This window comes from Pezoporus flaviventris, unplaced genomic scaffold, assembly GCF_033815535.1.
Source record: "Pezoporus flaviventris isolate CSIRO_AGI_PZ_B2104156 unplaced genomic scaffold, CSIRO_AGI_Pfla_v1 ptg000025l, whole genome shotgun sequence".
In the NCBI taxonomy this organism is placed as follows: domain Eukaryota; kingdom Metazoa; phylum Chordata; class Aves; order Psittaciformes; family Psittacidae; genus Pezoporus; species Pezoporus flaviventris.
The window spans coordinates 20,272,790-20,287,538 of record NW_026892573.1 but is presented as its reverse complement, the minus strand read 5'-3'; the positions used below and the strand labels follow the sequence as shown (position 1 = coordinate 20,287,538).

Genomic DNA, 14,749 nt, shown 5'->3' with positions numbered 1-14,749 from the left:
GCGCATTCCCTGTCGCTAACGGGGCGCATTGGTACCGCGTTGGCGGCCGTCCCCCGGCACCGGGTCCCGCCCCCCACTGATTCCTGCGCGCACGGTTTGGGCCGGGGGGTCACGGCGGCCCTAAAGCGGTGAAGGGAAGCGGGAGGGCAGCGCTGCTGTCTGACGGCGTTGGGGAGCGTGGCCCGCCCGGCCCTGTCGATTTGCGGTGTCCATGGGCAGCGTGCGTTGGGCCTTCCCTTGCGCCGCCTGGCGCCCCTGCCGCCAGGAGTGGCTGCTGGCGGCGCGGCTGGTGCAGCCCGAGGAGAAGGACCGCATCGGCCAGTTTGTCTTTGCCCGCGATGCCAAAGCCGCCTTGGTACATGCTGCAGGGGGGACACGGCGCGGGGCGGGTTCTCCTCCTCAGGGCTGGCGGCGTTCGTCCAAGGGCGGGATGCAAAGCGTCCGGGGCCCTCCGCTTTGTTCTGTCCCGCTACTGCGGGCGCTGTTCGCGGGGGTGTAGCGGCGGCTGCCCGGGACCACTCCGCTGGGAGCCGTCTCTGGCGCCGCTCGTGGCCCGGGCCTCTTTCTCCTGGGGACGCGGTTGTCTCAGTGAATACAGTACTTCTCTAAGGAAAATACACCCTGCAAGGCCATTTCAGAGCAGAAACTGCTTTACAGAGAATTAATTGTCAGTTCTACTTACACTTAGGAGGAAGAAGGGACGTTTGCAGTCTGCTAGTTAACTCTGAAAGACTTTACAAGGTTTATGTCATGATACTAAGTTAGGAGACAAAACCGGTGTAGTAGGAGACATACATGAAGACAGTAGTGTAATGTATAAGAAAGTAAAGCTGTTTTACATAATTCAGGTTTTAAATCTCACATAGCAGCGTGGCAATAATACAGACTAATGCTGCTTATCTGTACGAAATTCCTTGTCACTTTAAGATGTTGAGCATTTCATTTACTGGCAAAATGACTTAACGAATGTACTGAAAGCTGTTGAGACAGTTTTACTGTTCAGTGTGGTATAAAAAGTATTCATCTGTGCAATAAAGTATCCTAAATAAGCTTGAGAAGGAACTATTTTATGTGCTTCTTCTAGGCTGGGATAGCTTTTTATTGGGTTGTCTCTGTCCTAATAGTGATAACAGATGTATTCTGTACTTAGTCTTGTGAACTCTTTTGGTTAAATTTACTTGGTGTGCAGGCTTTTATAAAAGAAATCTAAATGGTTGAGCAAAAATATACTCTTAATTTCTGTCAGGAATAATAAAGCTACTTATAAAATAAAGTGTTTTTTTTCTAGCAACCACAGATATTTTGCAGGTAGCATAATAGTTCCATATGAATTGCTTCTGTTTTATTTCATAGGCTGGTCGCCTGCTGATGCGGAAATTAATTGCAGAGAAGTTGTGCATACCTTGGAATGAAATACACTTGCAAAGGACATCGAAAGGAAAACCTTTTTTGGCAAATAACGTACTCAGTATCTATTCGAATTACAACTTCAATGTCTCTCATCAAGGAGATTATGCAGTTCTTGCAGCTGAGCCTGAGCTTCAAGTTGGCATTGATATTATGAAGACTAATTTGCCAGGTAATGCATTATGGTGACCAAAGTGGATTCTCTAGGCTTAAGTGCTGAATACTTTAATGTTTCCCAAAGAACCAATCTGTGTCCTAGGAATATAGTGTAATTAGAAGAGAGAGTATGAACATATTGTATATTTGCTATTTTAATTATGAAATGCACTCCTCATAGATTATTTTGGATTTTCTGTTACACCAGATATGGCTATATTACCAGTTTAGGAAAGCAGAATCCTGGAAAAATAAAGTCATGTATCCTGCTATGATACTGGCAAGATTGGCATCTGCAGCTATTTTAATTACAGGTTTGGTGTCTGTTAGGTAGAAGCAGGGACAGCTTTCCAACTAGGGACAGTGGGACCAATCCCCGTGAAAATTTATAATCTCTTGAGTGTTACTCCTTCGTCCCGTAAGCGTGGAAATCGTATGTGTCAGCACAAGGCCCAGTACTGTAAGCAGACTGGCATCGGAGATTTGTTGTCACTGTGTATAGTAATCCCCAGTGAGAGGAGATCATGAGGAGGAAACATCTGAGGTGCCGCTGGTAAAAGACTAAACTTCGCTAGCTAGCTGTTGGCTGTTTACTTGTATGAAATGTTTCACTAACCTGACTTTATTAGTGAATTTCAGGACTCGAATCATAAATCAGAGTTGTAGCAAAGTGTATTTTTAAATACAGTGTTATGGAGATCATTTAGTTCACAAATATTCATCAGTGTATGGCTGGTTTAAACAAGAAGCATACTGGGATTTACAATTTACTGGAATTTTAGTTTTTGAGACTCTTCCACAAATGTTTAACCACATATGACCGTAATAGCTGTGTTCTTAGAAAATCGCTCTTCACAATATTAAATTTCCCAGCATTTTATGCTGTGAAATAATTTGTGTAGTAACGTAAAGATTCAAATAAACCTTGACAGGATAACTTCCTTACTGTAGCCTAATCATCTGTGACTCATTTCCATCTGCTGTAGGCCCTCAGTCTAAAGGTGTTGGTCGGCATGTGAGGCCGCATGTAGCCAGTGGATGACTCCACATCAGAGCAATTGTATATTTTGTGGCAGGAGCTGTGGCCTGTGGGTGAGGCTGTGCTGGAACAGGTACACCCCTGAAGGGACTGCAGTAATGCAGGGCCCAAATACCAGATTAAGCTCGAGGCTGGTTCTTATCATGCCTACCCCAAGCAAAAGAAAACAAAGTGATGTCCCAGCTGTTTCTTCTCCTGTTGTCTTACACACCCTCAGCCTATTTGCTGATGGAGAAGGCCTTGATGCCATGCAAACATTGCTGATACTTGTGTGGCCTCAGCACCATTCTAGGCAAAGATTTAAAACCCAGTGCCGTGCAGGCTACTATGTTAAAAATTAACACCCAGGCCCAGTACCCTGGAAACACTTTGGGCTTGCCGAAGGCCTTACCCCAAGACTCCATAATCATAGAATCATAGAATAGCTAGGGTTGGAAAGGACCTTAAGATCATCTAGTTACAACCCCCCTGCCATGGGCAGGGACACCTCACACTAAACCATCTCACCCAAGGCTTCATCCAACCTGACCTTGAACACTGCCATGAATGGAGCATTCACAACCTCCCTGGGCAACCCATTCCAGGGCCTTACCACCCTAACAGGAAAGAATTTCTTCCTTATATCCAATCTAAACTTCCCCTGTTCAGGTTTTAACCTGTTACCCCTTGTCCTATCACTACAGTCTCCAGCATCCCTATAGGCCCCCTTCAGGTACTGGAAGGCTGCTATGAGGTCTCCACTCAGCCTTCTGTTCTCCAGGCTGAACAGCCCCAACTTTCTCAGCCTGTCTGCATACAGGAGGTGCTCCAGTCCCCTCATCATCCTCGTGGCCCTCCTCTGGACTTGTTCCAACAGTTCCATGTCCTTTTTATGTTGACACCAGAACTGCACACAATACTCCAAATGAGGTCTCACGAGAGCAGAGCAGAGGGGCAGGATCACCTCCTTCGACCTGCTGGTCATGCTCCTTTTGATGCAGCCCAGGATACAGTTGGCTTTCTGGGCTGTGAGCTCACACTGCTGGCTCATGTTCATTTTCTCATCAACCAACACCCTCAAGTCCTTCTCCCTGCAGAGAAGGACTCAATTACTCAATTTAAAAAGCTTTCCTGTTTCAGTAGATAAATAGTGAAAATCAAAAACTTCAAATGTTTGTATTTTAAGTATTTCTTGGGAAATGAAAAATTTAAAGTCACTTATATATGAGGTAGGGATAGCTCATCTTCTGCTCTCATTTTATGCACCTGGAAGCGTAGCTGGCAGTTTAGACGCATTGCCTATATCCAGCTGACAAGTCTTACGAAGTGTGTTACACTCTACTACTGAAAGTAGGAAACAGTTGCGAAGAGTAGAGGTTTAATTTTATGTTTAGGTTTAGAATCCTGATTTTTTTATTGCTTCTCCATTCTCTCTCTTGTATTCTTCTCCATTCCATAATGCATTCAACTTTGTGAGGGGACGTATTCTTAGTTCTTTGCCAATTAATAGAGAAAAAAATCTTTTAATTTCAGTATTAGCTGGCTTTATTTAAAAAATATAATTTCTATGTCTTCTTTTTTCTTGGTTTTTTTTTTACTTATTTATTCTTTATTCCTTTCTCATTTCTCTCATGTGAAATTAAATAGTGAATAACTCAAATATCCATTGATCTACTGCTTATTCTACTGGCAGCATCAGAACAGATCAAGGTTTTTCCACCTTGTGCCTTTGTGTACTCTTCATTCAGTGTCCCTAGTCACTGCTGTTGTAGAAGGTGTAGAATCAAAGTTAGGCTGTTGGTATATGTGTCAACTTTAGCAGGCTAAGTTTAGGAAAATGCTCTTGAGTTTATCCTATCAATCAAGTTTTGATTGCTATTCTTGCTTCTGTCGTGGCTTTTTAGTTGCCTGTCCTAGGATTTCCAAATAACAACATGGATCTGAAGAAATAGCTGTCGTAAGTGTGTCAGCATCTGGTCATGCAATTCTTTTCCACATTATGTATTTTAAATAAATATTTATAGATTAAACAGTTCCAGGTTCCAGATTTTAAAGAGGGTTTGTTTATGTCTCTACGCATTCCTTTTTGGAATTATAATTAGTATTTTTGGAAATAAGTAGAATAGTAATAAAAATTAGTAATTTTATGTGGGAAAATGAGCCAGCAAATTAACAATATTAAGGATAGAATTTTAAATTACTATAGTCTTTGTAATATGAACTAAAGCTAGCAGTATTTTCACCTATTTTTTTTTTGAGAAAGATTTTTGTCTTAGTAAAATTACCTGGAACTCTTTACTGCTGTGCTATGAATATGAGAGTGACTTTATCAATATTGTTTTATCTGATAGTTCCACTGAGTGGTGCTCTTGCTCTGCAGTTTCTGAGTATATTATATTTTTGAGAGTGAGTCCACTATAAATCTTTCTCTGGAATAGCCACAAGGACAAAGAGTTCCCTCTGCACAGAGTACATTACAGTAGATCTGTTTTGTTTTGTTTTCAGATGCTTGTTTAAATACACTTCATCTTGTGATGTTATCCAACAGAATCTTGATTGAGGTTTCTAATATTCTAGTTCTTACGCTCCTTTATCATTCAGCCAGTGAACAAAATATGCAGTGCAAATATACAGGACAGTATCATGCAGCTGGAAGTTTTGAGAAATAGGTTATTAAATTGTGTGCTAGCAAGTGACAAGGAGACCTGCACATAAGCATTTTACACTACTTCTTAATCTGTGCTGCCTATTTTTGTTGTACTTAGGTATAATAAGAAGCCATCTCTTTTCATATAACTTTTGCTGCATTATTAAAATCTGAAAAATGAAATTACTGTAAGACATAGCCTTCCTCATAGGTGAAGGCAGACCACACAAGAAGCTATTCTTAGCAGTGCAAATAGAGACAGTTCTATAAAAGTTCCAGAGGTATGTAACAGTTTGTCACCATTTTTCTCTCTATTCAGATACTGAACTAAATAATGTAGTGATGATGGAAAAGGAAGATGTCCTCTTTAGGTATTGTGTATTGTTGCCTTTTGGTTGTCTGGCAGGTTAGTTTTGTAAATTTAAATCAGGCTTTCAATTTACTTGGTTTTGAAGAATTACTGAGATCAATGGTTTTGGGTTTTTGTTTGGGGTTTTTTGGTTTGGCTTTTTTCTTTAGATCAGTTTAAGATGAACTCTTGAGTCACTTGGGAAAATGCACACTGCATTGTAAATTTGTTAATGAAGTTATTGTGGACATAATTTGGCAGGAGATGTAATGCATATGAAATTATTTTAACCCATTGAGAAAGGAGATGAGAAGGATTCTCATAGTACTGTTAACTCCAGTGGGGAAAACTCAGTTTGTGGTAATGTAGTCAACCTGTAACTTATGGACAAGCAATTTTACAGCCTGTCAAATTGGTTTGAATAGTGTGTGGGATGTGATTTGCCAGTCACTTAAACCCTGTAAAGGAGGACATTTTTAGAGACTTAGGAAATAATTATAGCTTAATAAAGATTGCTGTGAAAATTTAAAAAAAAACAAACAACAAAATATAGGTCTTAAGTTCAAGAGTGAATTTCTTTACAGTAATGAATTTTTTTAACTTAGATGGAATTAGAAAAGCCAAGTAAATCAATAGTTCATTCCTGATCTTTCGTAATCAGTCTGCAATCTTTCTTACCTATTGCATTACAGTTGCTTTGATCCAGTCATCTCCAATCTCAATGTAATTCCAGAATTAAATACTTTGCATGCAATAAAATTAGCTTTTCTCATTAGTCTTTTGGGTTTATGCTAGGTTTGCTTATTAAAAGACACAAAAGGGTAAACTTTCTGCATGTGAATTTTACAGAAAATTAGTTTGATCTAAAAATAGTTCCCAGGATGCTTTTTTAAGAAAGTAGGTTATTATGTACAAACACTGGCTTCTCTGAAAAATACTTGTTTCAGTTTTGGGTTTTGTTTATGGGGGTTTTTGTTTTGCTTGTTTGATGTTGGGGGTTTTGTTTGTTTGTTTTGTTTTTTTTTCTGAGGCAAAGACATATAAGAACTTGATCCACTTTTTTCTTTTTATTCTTATTATTTCATCATTGAGGTGAGATAATAAAAGATAAGAGATCTTCAGAGAGATGTCACACATGAATCAGAGTATCCAAGTCCCATGCAAATAAGCTAAATACCATGTCTCAGTCTAGCTACTGGAGGAAAGCTCTCTCTCTCTTTAGCTAGTTATAAACTTTGTGCGTTTCTTTTTGGTAATCATAAACTAAACTTGAGAGATAGGCACACCTACATCATAGTCAAGATATTTGGCATGTCTTTTATCTAGCAGCCACGTTCAAGCTTTTTTGAACTTTTTTGAACTTTTTTTAATTGATGCATTTTGTTTTTTTTTGCAATAAGAATTCCTTGAGCTAGAAAGAAATGTTGAAAGAGATTATTCTTTGTGGTGCTTTTGTCCTTATATTGCCTTAACTTCACCTTATGCAAAGTTTTAATTGGCTTTGGTTTTACTGGTGTATTTCAGTGAATCTCTTAGCAGCAATCAGCATCTAATCTTCTACTGCAAGAGATAATTGCCAAATTATTAGCTAATGGTACAGCTTTAGCTATGTAGATGCAATGTTTGGGATGAAGAAATTAACAAAGGATTTAGGTTAAATATGACTTTTAATTAGTTATGGAAGTCAGAATTTATAAAGACAAAAACATCGGTTTTAGATGTTAAGTAGTGTTAGAACATCGAACTAATTTCCTTGTTGAACTAACAAATCATAGTGGTTATATGCCCTTACACTGAGTGAACAGGGAGGAATTTCTTTGTTCTTGTTCTACTCGAAAATGGGGAGAAACAGCCATCTTAAACATGCTCTTAAAGAATACATATTATATAGCAGTTTCATTATTGTGCTTTATTTAGTCACAATTATAACACTTTTAAGCTGGAATTGTGTCACATTTGTAAAAATACTGGGACATTCTGGTAATTGATCACATATCGATGCTTGATAAACTGTGAAAGGAAAATTTGATACTGTGATTGAATCTTCTCTTTGAGATGAAATAGGCTTTTATAAAGAAAAAACTTGACTGTTTTTTAATAAGAAAACATAAACTCATTGGGATTAAAATAGAAACTGACAGCAAAATGGAGAACAGTGAACAAGAACTTCTGGTGAATAAATATGTTTAGAATGAGGGGTAAATTAACAGTAAAAACCAACTTAAAGTAGGAGCTTTTAGTAAAAATAAGAGGTAGAACAAAAGGAAATTATAAGAATGCTTCTCTGGGTTTGGGATTTCTTTTGGTTGGTTGGGAGTGGTTTTGTTGTTGTTTTTGTTTTCCTGAAATATCCTTCTGCACACCTAATTTACAATAATCACAATTTATTCCTTAATTGGTCTTTTGGGAAATGAAGTTATACATTCAGAATGAGAGGCAAAATAGAATTAAGTTTCTGTTTGCTTTTTTTTGTTTGTTTGGGGCTTTGGTTTTTTTTTTTTTTGGTTTTGGGTTGGGTTTTTTTTTGGTTGCTTGTTGGTTTTTTTTTGGTTGCTTGTTGGGTTTTTTTTTTTGTTTGTTTGTTGTTTTTTTTTTTAACAGAACTAAGAGCACTTCTCAGCCCACACTAATTACAGTCAGCTTTGGCTTTCCAAATTAAGGAAGTCTAGCAGAAAGATGTGTCAGGAGGCCCAAAGTTAAGTAATTTTTCTGTACATATTAGGAATTTGCTTTTTGAGGAGTTTTTTGCTAACACGGCCATTTCCAGTAGCTTCAGCTCTACGGATAGAGTTGTTGCAAAAGCTGGAAAATAGAAGCTGTCTATACTCTGTGTTGTCAAAACCTTGTTTGGATGTTGTCTGTGCAAGAATTACAGTTTGGAGCTCTTGTTAGTTTTGAGGTTGGAAGGCAATGTTTTAGAGAGCTGCAGATTTTTAGTCTGCCTTTTGAAGCGGTAGAAATATGCATTAAATATTTAACATCTCCCCTCAGAAACGCAAAAAAAAGAAAACTGTAAAAAACCAAACAAAAAATAAACACCCAACAACCCACCCCTCAACTGGATTTCCCTGATGCATTTCTTTTCAAAGAAAAATTCTGATTTTTAAGAAGGTGTTTTTGTATTTTCCTCACTTAAGGTAAGGTTGTCATCTCAGGTTTTCAGGAAATTTTAGTACCAGGAGACTTTTGCTACTTCTATAAGCAGCTGAGGTTTTGCCTTATATCTGGTTGGTGCTGTAATTTTTAGGAGTTATGTGCTGTGTTGCATTTTGATGAAAAATCCAGTCGTCTAGTGCATTAAAATATTGTTCCATGCCCTGTATAGTTTTCCTGTCCCTTAAAATTTTGGGATTTCTATTGAATACATAAATCTTCTTCCTATTTAACAGAACATAATAAAAACATAGCAAACACTTGGAGATGGTGTCTACAAAAGTAGATATAACTGATACAGGTCAATGGACAATTGAAGTTCATCAGGTTTTCAGTTACGGGCAATGCTTTGCTTTTGTCAGTTACAATATATTAATCTTCCTCTGGCATTTCTTCTTATATACCCTGTTAGCTGGGTAAAAGCTCTTGCAGTGGCTGGTCTGAAGCTATGCAACAATTGGCTTGTGTGTTGATGGGGAGAAGGATGTATGAGGACAACATGCTGAATGACTAGCTGACCCCTGTCTCTTCTATGTGGGTCTTTCAGCTGCTGACAAGACAAACAAGTGGCTTTACAAGGTGTTTTATAAAGCATGTTCTTACATGGTTGCTGTCGTTAGATAGGACACTGATACTTATGTCATCTTGCAGAGTTTTTTGGACTTCATTTTCGAGGGGAAAGACTGTGTATAGAAAGCAGTCTATACACAGAAGTGGGGATGTTTTAAGTGTGAAAATAAGGGACATTTTTACAGCATCTGGCTGTGAGATTCATATTCTGGGACAGACTTCTGCAGTGTCCTGACTTTGGCCATCACGAGGAGCTCAGTTGTTCAGTGGCTTCATTACTGCAGCAGGATAGCATGATGTGGAAGAACATAGTCCCAGAGTGTGTATATCTCAATACTGAGGACCAGTTCCACACCAAACACCTAATTTAGAAGACATTGGACTCTTTCAGAGAAACCATCTCTGCTTGAATCAGCTTGTGTTTTCTAAGGTCACACAGCTTCCTTGGGGGGAAGAAGGTGGGGAAATTGCATTAGTTAAAGCAAGGAGGTGTTAGGAAGTGTGAATCATGTAGTCAAATTCATGTGGAAGATAAAGATTAGTTACTGAGCACTGGCATTTCTCCACTCCCCCTCCCTCCCCTTTTTTGTCCAGTATCATTGTATACCAAGTACCAAGCAGATCCCCATGCACCCCCAGGGTCTGTCAGTGGTACTGGTTTCTTAGAGATGGGAATACTCTCATGTAATCACATTTTCACTAAAGTGCCTACCCTTTCCTCTTACTATTAATACTTTTATTGTTCAGTAGCTACTATTAGTGATACCATGAGGATAATGTTAGTTTTAGTGTATCTGATTCAATACAAAGATAGAAGCTGGGCATCATCCCCATTCTGCTGGAATTTCTGACTATGCATCTAACAGCAACACTGAATATATGTATGCATATATATATGCAGATCATGTGTATATATAGACGTGTATATGCACACACACTTATGTTGTATAGTGTGAGAGTTAATTGAACAAAGTTAATGAAGTGATCCAGTTTCGACATTGAGTGGTCATCCTCATAGTAATGGGTTTTTGCTTGTCTTTTTTCTGGGAGTAGTAGATGATATGAAATGGTAGACTTTCTTTAAAATACTTACTTTTAAGCAAAGGATTAATTGTCAGAGGTGTCAGTCAATATAATAGTTCTGTGCAGAAAGGTCCTCTAGTAATTTATTTCATAAAATGTTTGAGATCTGGTGGCTAGATAATACTACTGTAGTGTAAGGCTATAGATGGTCAAGCATGTATCTTATATGTAGGTGCTGTTGCACTAGCAACATCTTGAGGTTTTTGTTATAATTTTAAAGAGCAACAGAAGATCATTTAGCTCTATTAAAACGTGTTCCTAAATGGCTGTTACCTTTGAAGAGATCTGAGCATGTTTACTTTTTGGACTTTTTTAACATCTGTAGTTGTGTCCTCACAACTGTAATGGCTTTATTAAAGAAAATATTTTTTGATATTTATTTAGATTTTGGTTTTGTGTTTATTTTTAGTGTGATGCATTGTAACCTCAATGAATGTTGAAAGGAATTGGAGTTCCTGCTGCTTGGATAAAATGGCATGCTTTAACTGTTTCATATATTCTATAATGAAAAACTGATTAAAATGTCATTTCCATGGGGTAATTTACCTCTTTGCTGAAATGCTGTGGCAGCTTTAAGCTCTGCTAGATGTGGTCATACAATGTCTTGGAAAGAGCTTAAGCAAATAAAAGGTATAGCCGTTCAAGTAGACAAATTAAGAAGGGGTTTCTTATTTTACTACTGCTCATTATATTTTTTTGCTATTACTGTTTAGTTATAATTAGATACATTTCATCAAAAGGACTCAAGGTTCCTGAATTATCTTAATGATTAAGACCCCGTGTATTTTAAATATGGTTTTTCTCTAAAGCAAGCTAAAACCATGCCCTTGGATGCAGGTGTGATGGTGTCAGTAAGCTCTTCAATGGCAAGTATATATTACAGTTACATGTTTGGTATAGAACATGTAAGAGTGTGCTGTAGTCTGAACAAAATTTGAGAAGATCTGACTTTTTTTTTAGATTCAGAACAGTGACAAAAAGCAAATATCTATTTCAGACCATATACTACCTGTCTGTAAATTGATCAGGTGTGAGGTATCCAGTTAATAGCTTGTGACTTTTCTTTGTCAAAACTGTGATTCTTCTAATGCAGTTTTGGAGGTAGAGCTGTGTAATCCATTCTGATTCTTTACTTTCTTTTGTTTAACACTGACTGTCAGAGCAGGTTGCATAGCTATGCATCATTGCTGTTGGACCGAATCACAGTAATGTGATTGAAACCTTAGCAGTTTCTCTAGTATTGCAGAGATTTAACAATTCTAACTGCACATTAAATATCAAACATTATCAAATTATGTTAGTCTCTTTATGACTTTTCAGTTTTTACAGTCTGAAAAATGTTGAGCTATTCAACAAATTGCTCAACAAATTCAACAAGTTGCTCAACATTTTCTGACACTTTAAAGTTAATGCTGCCTCTCTGAGGTATGCTAAGATAGAACATATCATCAGTCGTTAAATGGCAAGGATGGATGTTGGAATAGTTGTGGGATGCTGGCCGGAAGTGGAGGGGGCACAGAATGAAAATCCAATTTCCAATTCACACTAAAGCTGTGTGAGATAATAGATTTAAAAAACATGCTTTGTTCTGTTTCTTCTAAGAGAGTAATTTATCTAGCTAATTATTTGTCTTGTCAGTTTCTAAACATCTGTACAAGGGTTCATTGGTATTAATAAACAGTTAGGATTTGGGCACCTGTTGCAGAAAATGTTTTCTCTGTATTACTTTACTTTGGTTTCCCTTAGAGATAGTAAAATATCTTAAAATATGGCTTGTGTCCTACATCAAAAGGACTGTCAGCCCAAGAGTCTGGGACTCAAAACATATTAATTGTGTGCAGTTTGTTAGTTTGCAGGATTTGTAGCTAGCCCATGTTTCACATCATTAAGTAGATTGATCTGTTCATACTTCAGTAGCTCATTTTGCTTCAGTAGCACGTTTCACATTGTTGCTTCACCAATTTGCCATCTGAAAGTAAATTGATATATATTGATTAGGTATTAGTTCTTGATCACTAACCTGCTTCTTTCATGCAGTTCAAGCAGTTGGAGTCTTAACATTCTGGGATTTAGATTTCTTTTTTTCCAGGGGCTTAGTAGATCAGTTAACTGCCAGTAGTAGCTTTTAGCTTTCCATATCCATAGTTTTGAATATATGTCACTATATAAACTAGTTAGTTTGTATCTGACCAAAACAATTTGTACACTGTAAAACTGGCAAAAACTAAGTGAGGAAGGTCAGTCATCTACTCTTCTCACTATATTTGAGAAGGTGTATAATGGTTTTGATAACTTCAAGTACAACAGGAAAATTATTACCTTTGTTAAGTACACATTGTATTACCGACACTGACTTATGATTGACCTGATGTTTGCAACACTGTAAACAAAACACCAGTATAAAGGTATTAGCTGGGAATAATACCACTATATGGGTAAGAAATCAATTGCCTTCACGACTGTGTTAATTTTACATTGTTTTTTTTCTGTGAACTACTCTGGCTTCAAATCTTCGTAATGATGTGATGGAGTATGAGGCATAAGTGTCTGTATATTAAAGAATAATCAATGAAAATATATCCTGGTCTCAAGGACAAAACCTCTACCTTGTGAATATCAAACTAATTTATACACTAATTGGTCAGAGTTAGGCTGGATGCCTTTCCTCTATGGCTGCTATTCCATAAGAAGCAGAAGGAGGGAAGGAGGCAGAGCTCTGCATATTCTAGGGGAAAAGGACTTTTAAAGTCAGGCCATTGAACAGCTAAACCATCCAGTCAATTTTGTTCTAATGCAAATGAACATACAGGTTTGTATTTGTTAGGCAGTCAGATACTGGGACAAATTCTTGTCAGTTAATTGGATGTTATGAAAAGAAGCTGCAGTATGTTTTGGTTAAATTTACTAGAGTTTTCTAGATGACTGTCTTGCTTTTCAGCAAGATGATCAAATGTAAAAACAAGAACTGCTTCCAATATTTAAAGGATGTCATGCTCTTTAACAAAAAATTTTCAAGTGTGGAGTTTACAGTAGACTAGAGAAATGCTTCCAAAATATTATCTATTGTGAACAAATGCAAAAAAAAAGAATGCATAAGTTTGTGTAAAGGTGAGGAGTGAACTATAAAAACATAGAAATGAAAATGTATTGTCCAATGAGAGAAAGGGCAATATAGTTCTGATGAGTATTAAAAAGAATTAAAGTTAGTTTCCCAGTTTCTCTTTAAAAGAAGCTATGTATATTTTGAACAGTATACTAACTGTAAGTTAGGAAATTAAGTGGCATATGCAAGTAAGAAGTGTCTATACAAAGCATTGGAAGTGATTTTAAAGTTTACAGTGGCAGGAATTGCCACATTAAAAATTCGTAGTTGTTAACTTAGATTTTCATAAGGTTTATAGTGAAGTTACTTGGTTGATGACTGAACAGCTACATGCATTTCTGAAAAGTGCTTTTATTAAAAAAAAATAAAGATTCGCCTTCTATACTAAATAAAAATCTTATTTTTAAGGTATTAATAGAGGGTAATTATGAAAAGAGATATTGTTAGATTTTTGACAGAATACTTACAGTAGTCAATACAATAACTTTGAAAGCAAGAAAACTCTCAGTCACCATGGAGCTTGTTTTCTTTAATCCCCTCAACCCAGGCAAGTTTGATTTCATATTTAATTCAAAAATCTCATGCCTACGCTCCCGCCCTTTGTCACTTTAATAACTTCCATGCCATTGGCTTGTTTTTTCTGTGTACTGAAATGCACTGTCTCAATTCCCTATAGAATCTAAACCATTAATTAAGCGCCACTTTTTTTTCAACGATTTATCCAATATTTTCATACGTCTACTCCCATCACAATTTTTATTCTCTTAAAGAAAGAAGCAAAAGGTAAGTGACTGTTATTTTAAAGAGTTTTAATAGTTAATGGGGATATGTATCTTTTCACATTAATCATAAGCCATTTGTGGAACGAGCTTCCTGTTTTTCTGTGCTACCAACTCTGCTTCTTTTTGAACTCTCATATGAAAGCATGTCTTATCTCTTATGTATTCCTAAAATCACAAAATTTGATTTATTCTATTTCAGTGATGAACCCCCACCAAGTCAGATGCTCAGTCAGATAAATATTGTTCAATTTCCTGGTGCTCACCAATTTAAATTAATAATTTGCATACATAAATATATTTTTTCTGAAGTATGCACATTGTGTTACAGGAATCTCACTTTGCCTCTGAGATGGGCAAGATAACTGTAAGTATATTGGATTTATTGGAATTAGAATCTAAATTCTGATTTTTCAGAAGCCATGAAATGGTTTACAAGAAGGAATACTTGAAATGCAGTTTTGAGTGTTTCAGTTACATTTTA

General features: G+C 37.1%; 1 protein-coding gene across 2 annotated transcripts in view; it reads left to right on the top strand.

Annotated features, from left to right (window-relative positions):
- Positions 1 to 126: 126 nt before the first annotated feature.
- Positions 127 to 14,749, top strand: part of AASDHPPT (aminoadipate-semialdehyde dehydrogenase-phosphopantetheinyl transferase) — a 28,303-nt gene continuing 13,680 nt past the window's right edge. Inside the window, exons 1-2 of one of the 2 annotated variants that reach the window (XM_061457799.1) lie at positions 127 to 355; positions 1,354 to 1,579. In XM_061457799.1, coding sequence (XP_061313783.1) covers positions 212 to 355; positions 1,354 to 1,579 — 370 coding nt within the window. In that variant the 5' untranslated portion in view covers positions 127 to 211. The remainder of the gene's footprint in view (positions 356 to 1,353; positions 1,580 to 14,749) is intronic. The other variant, XM_061457798.1, reaches the window with a different exon arrangement.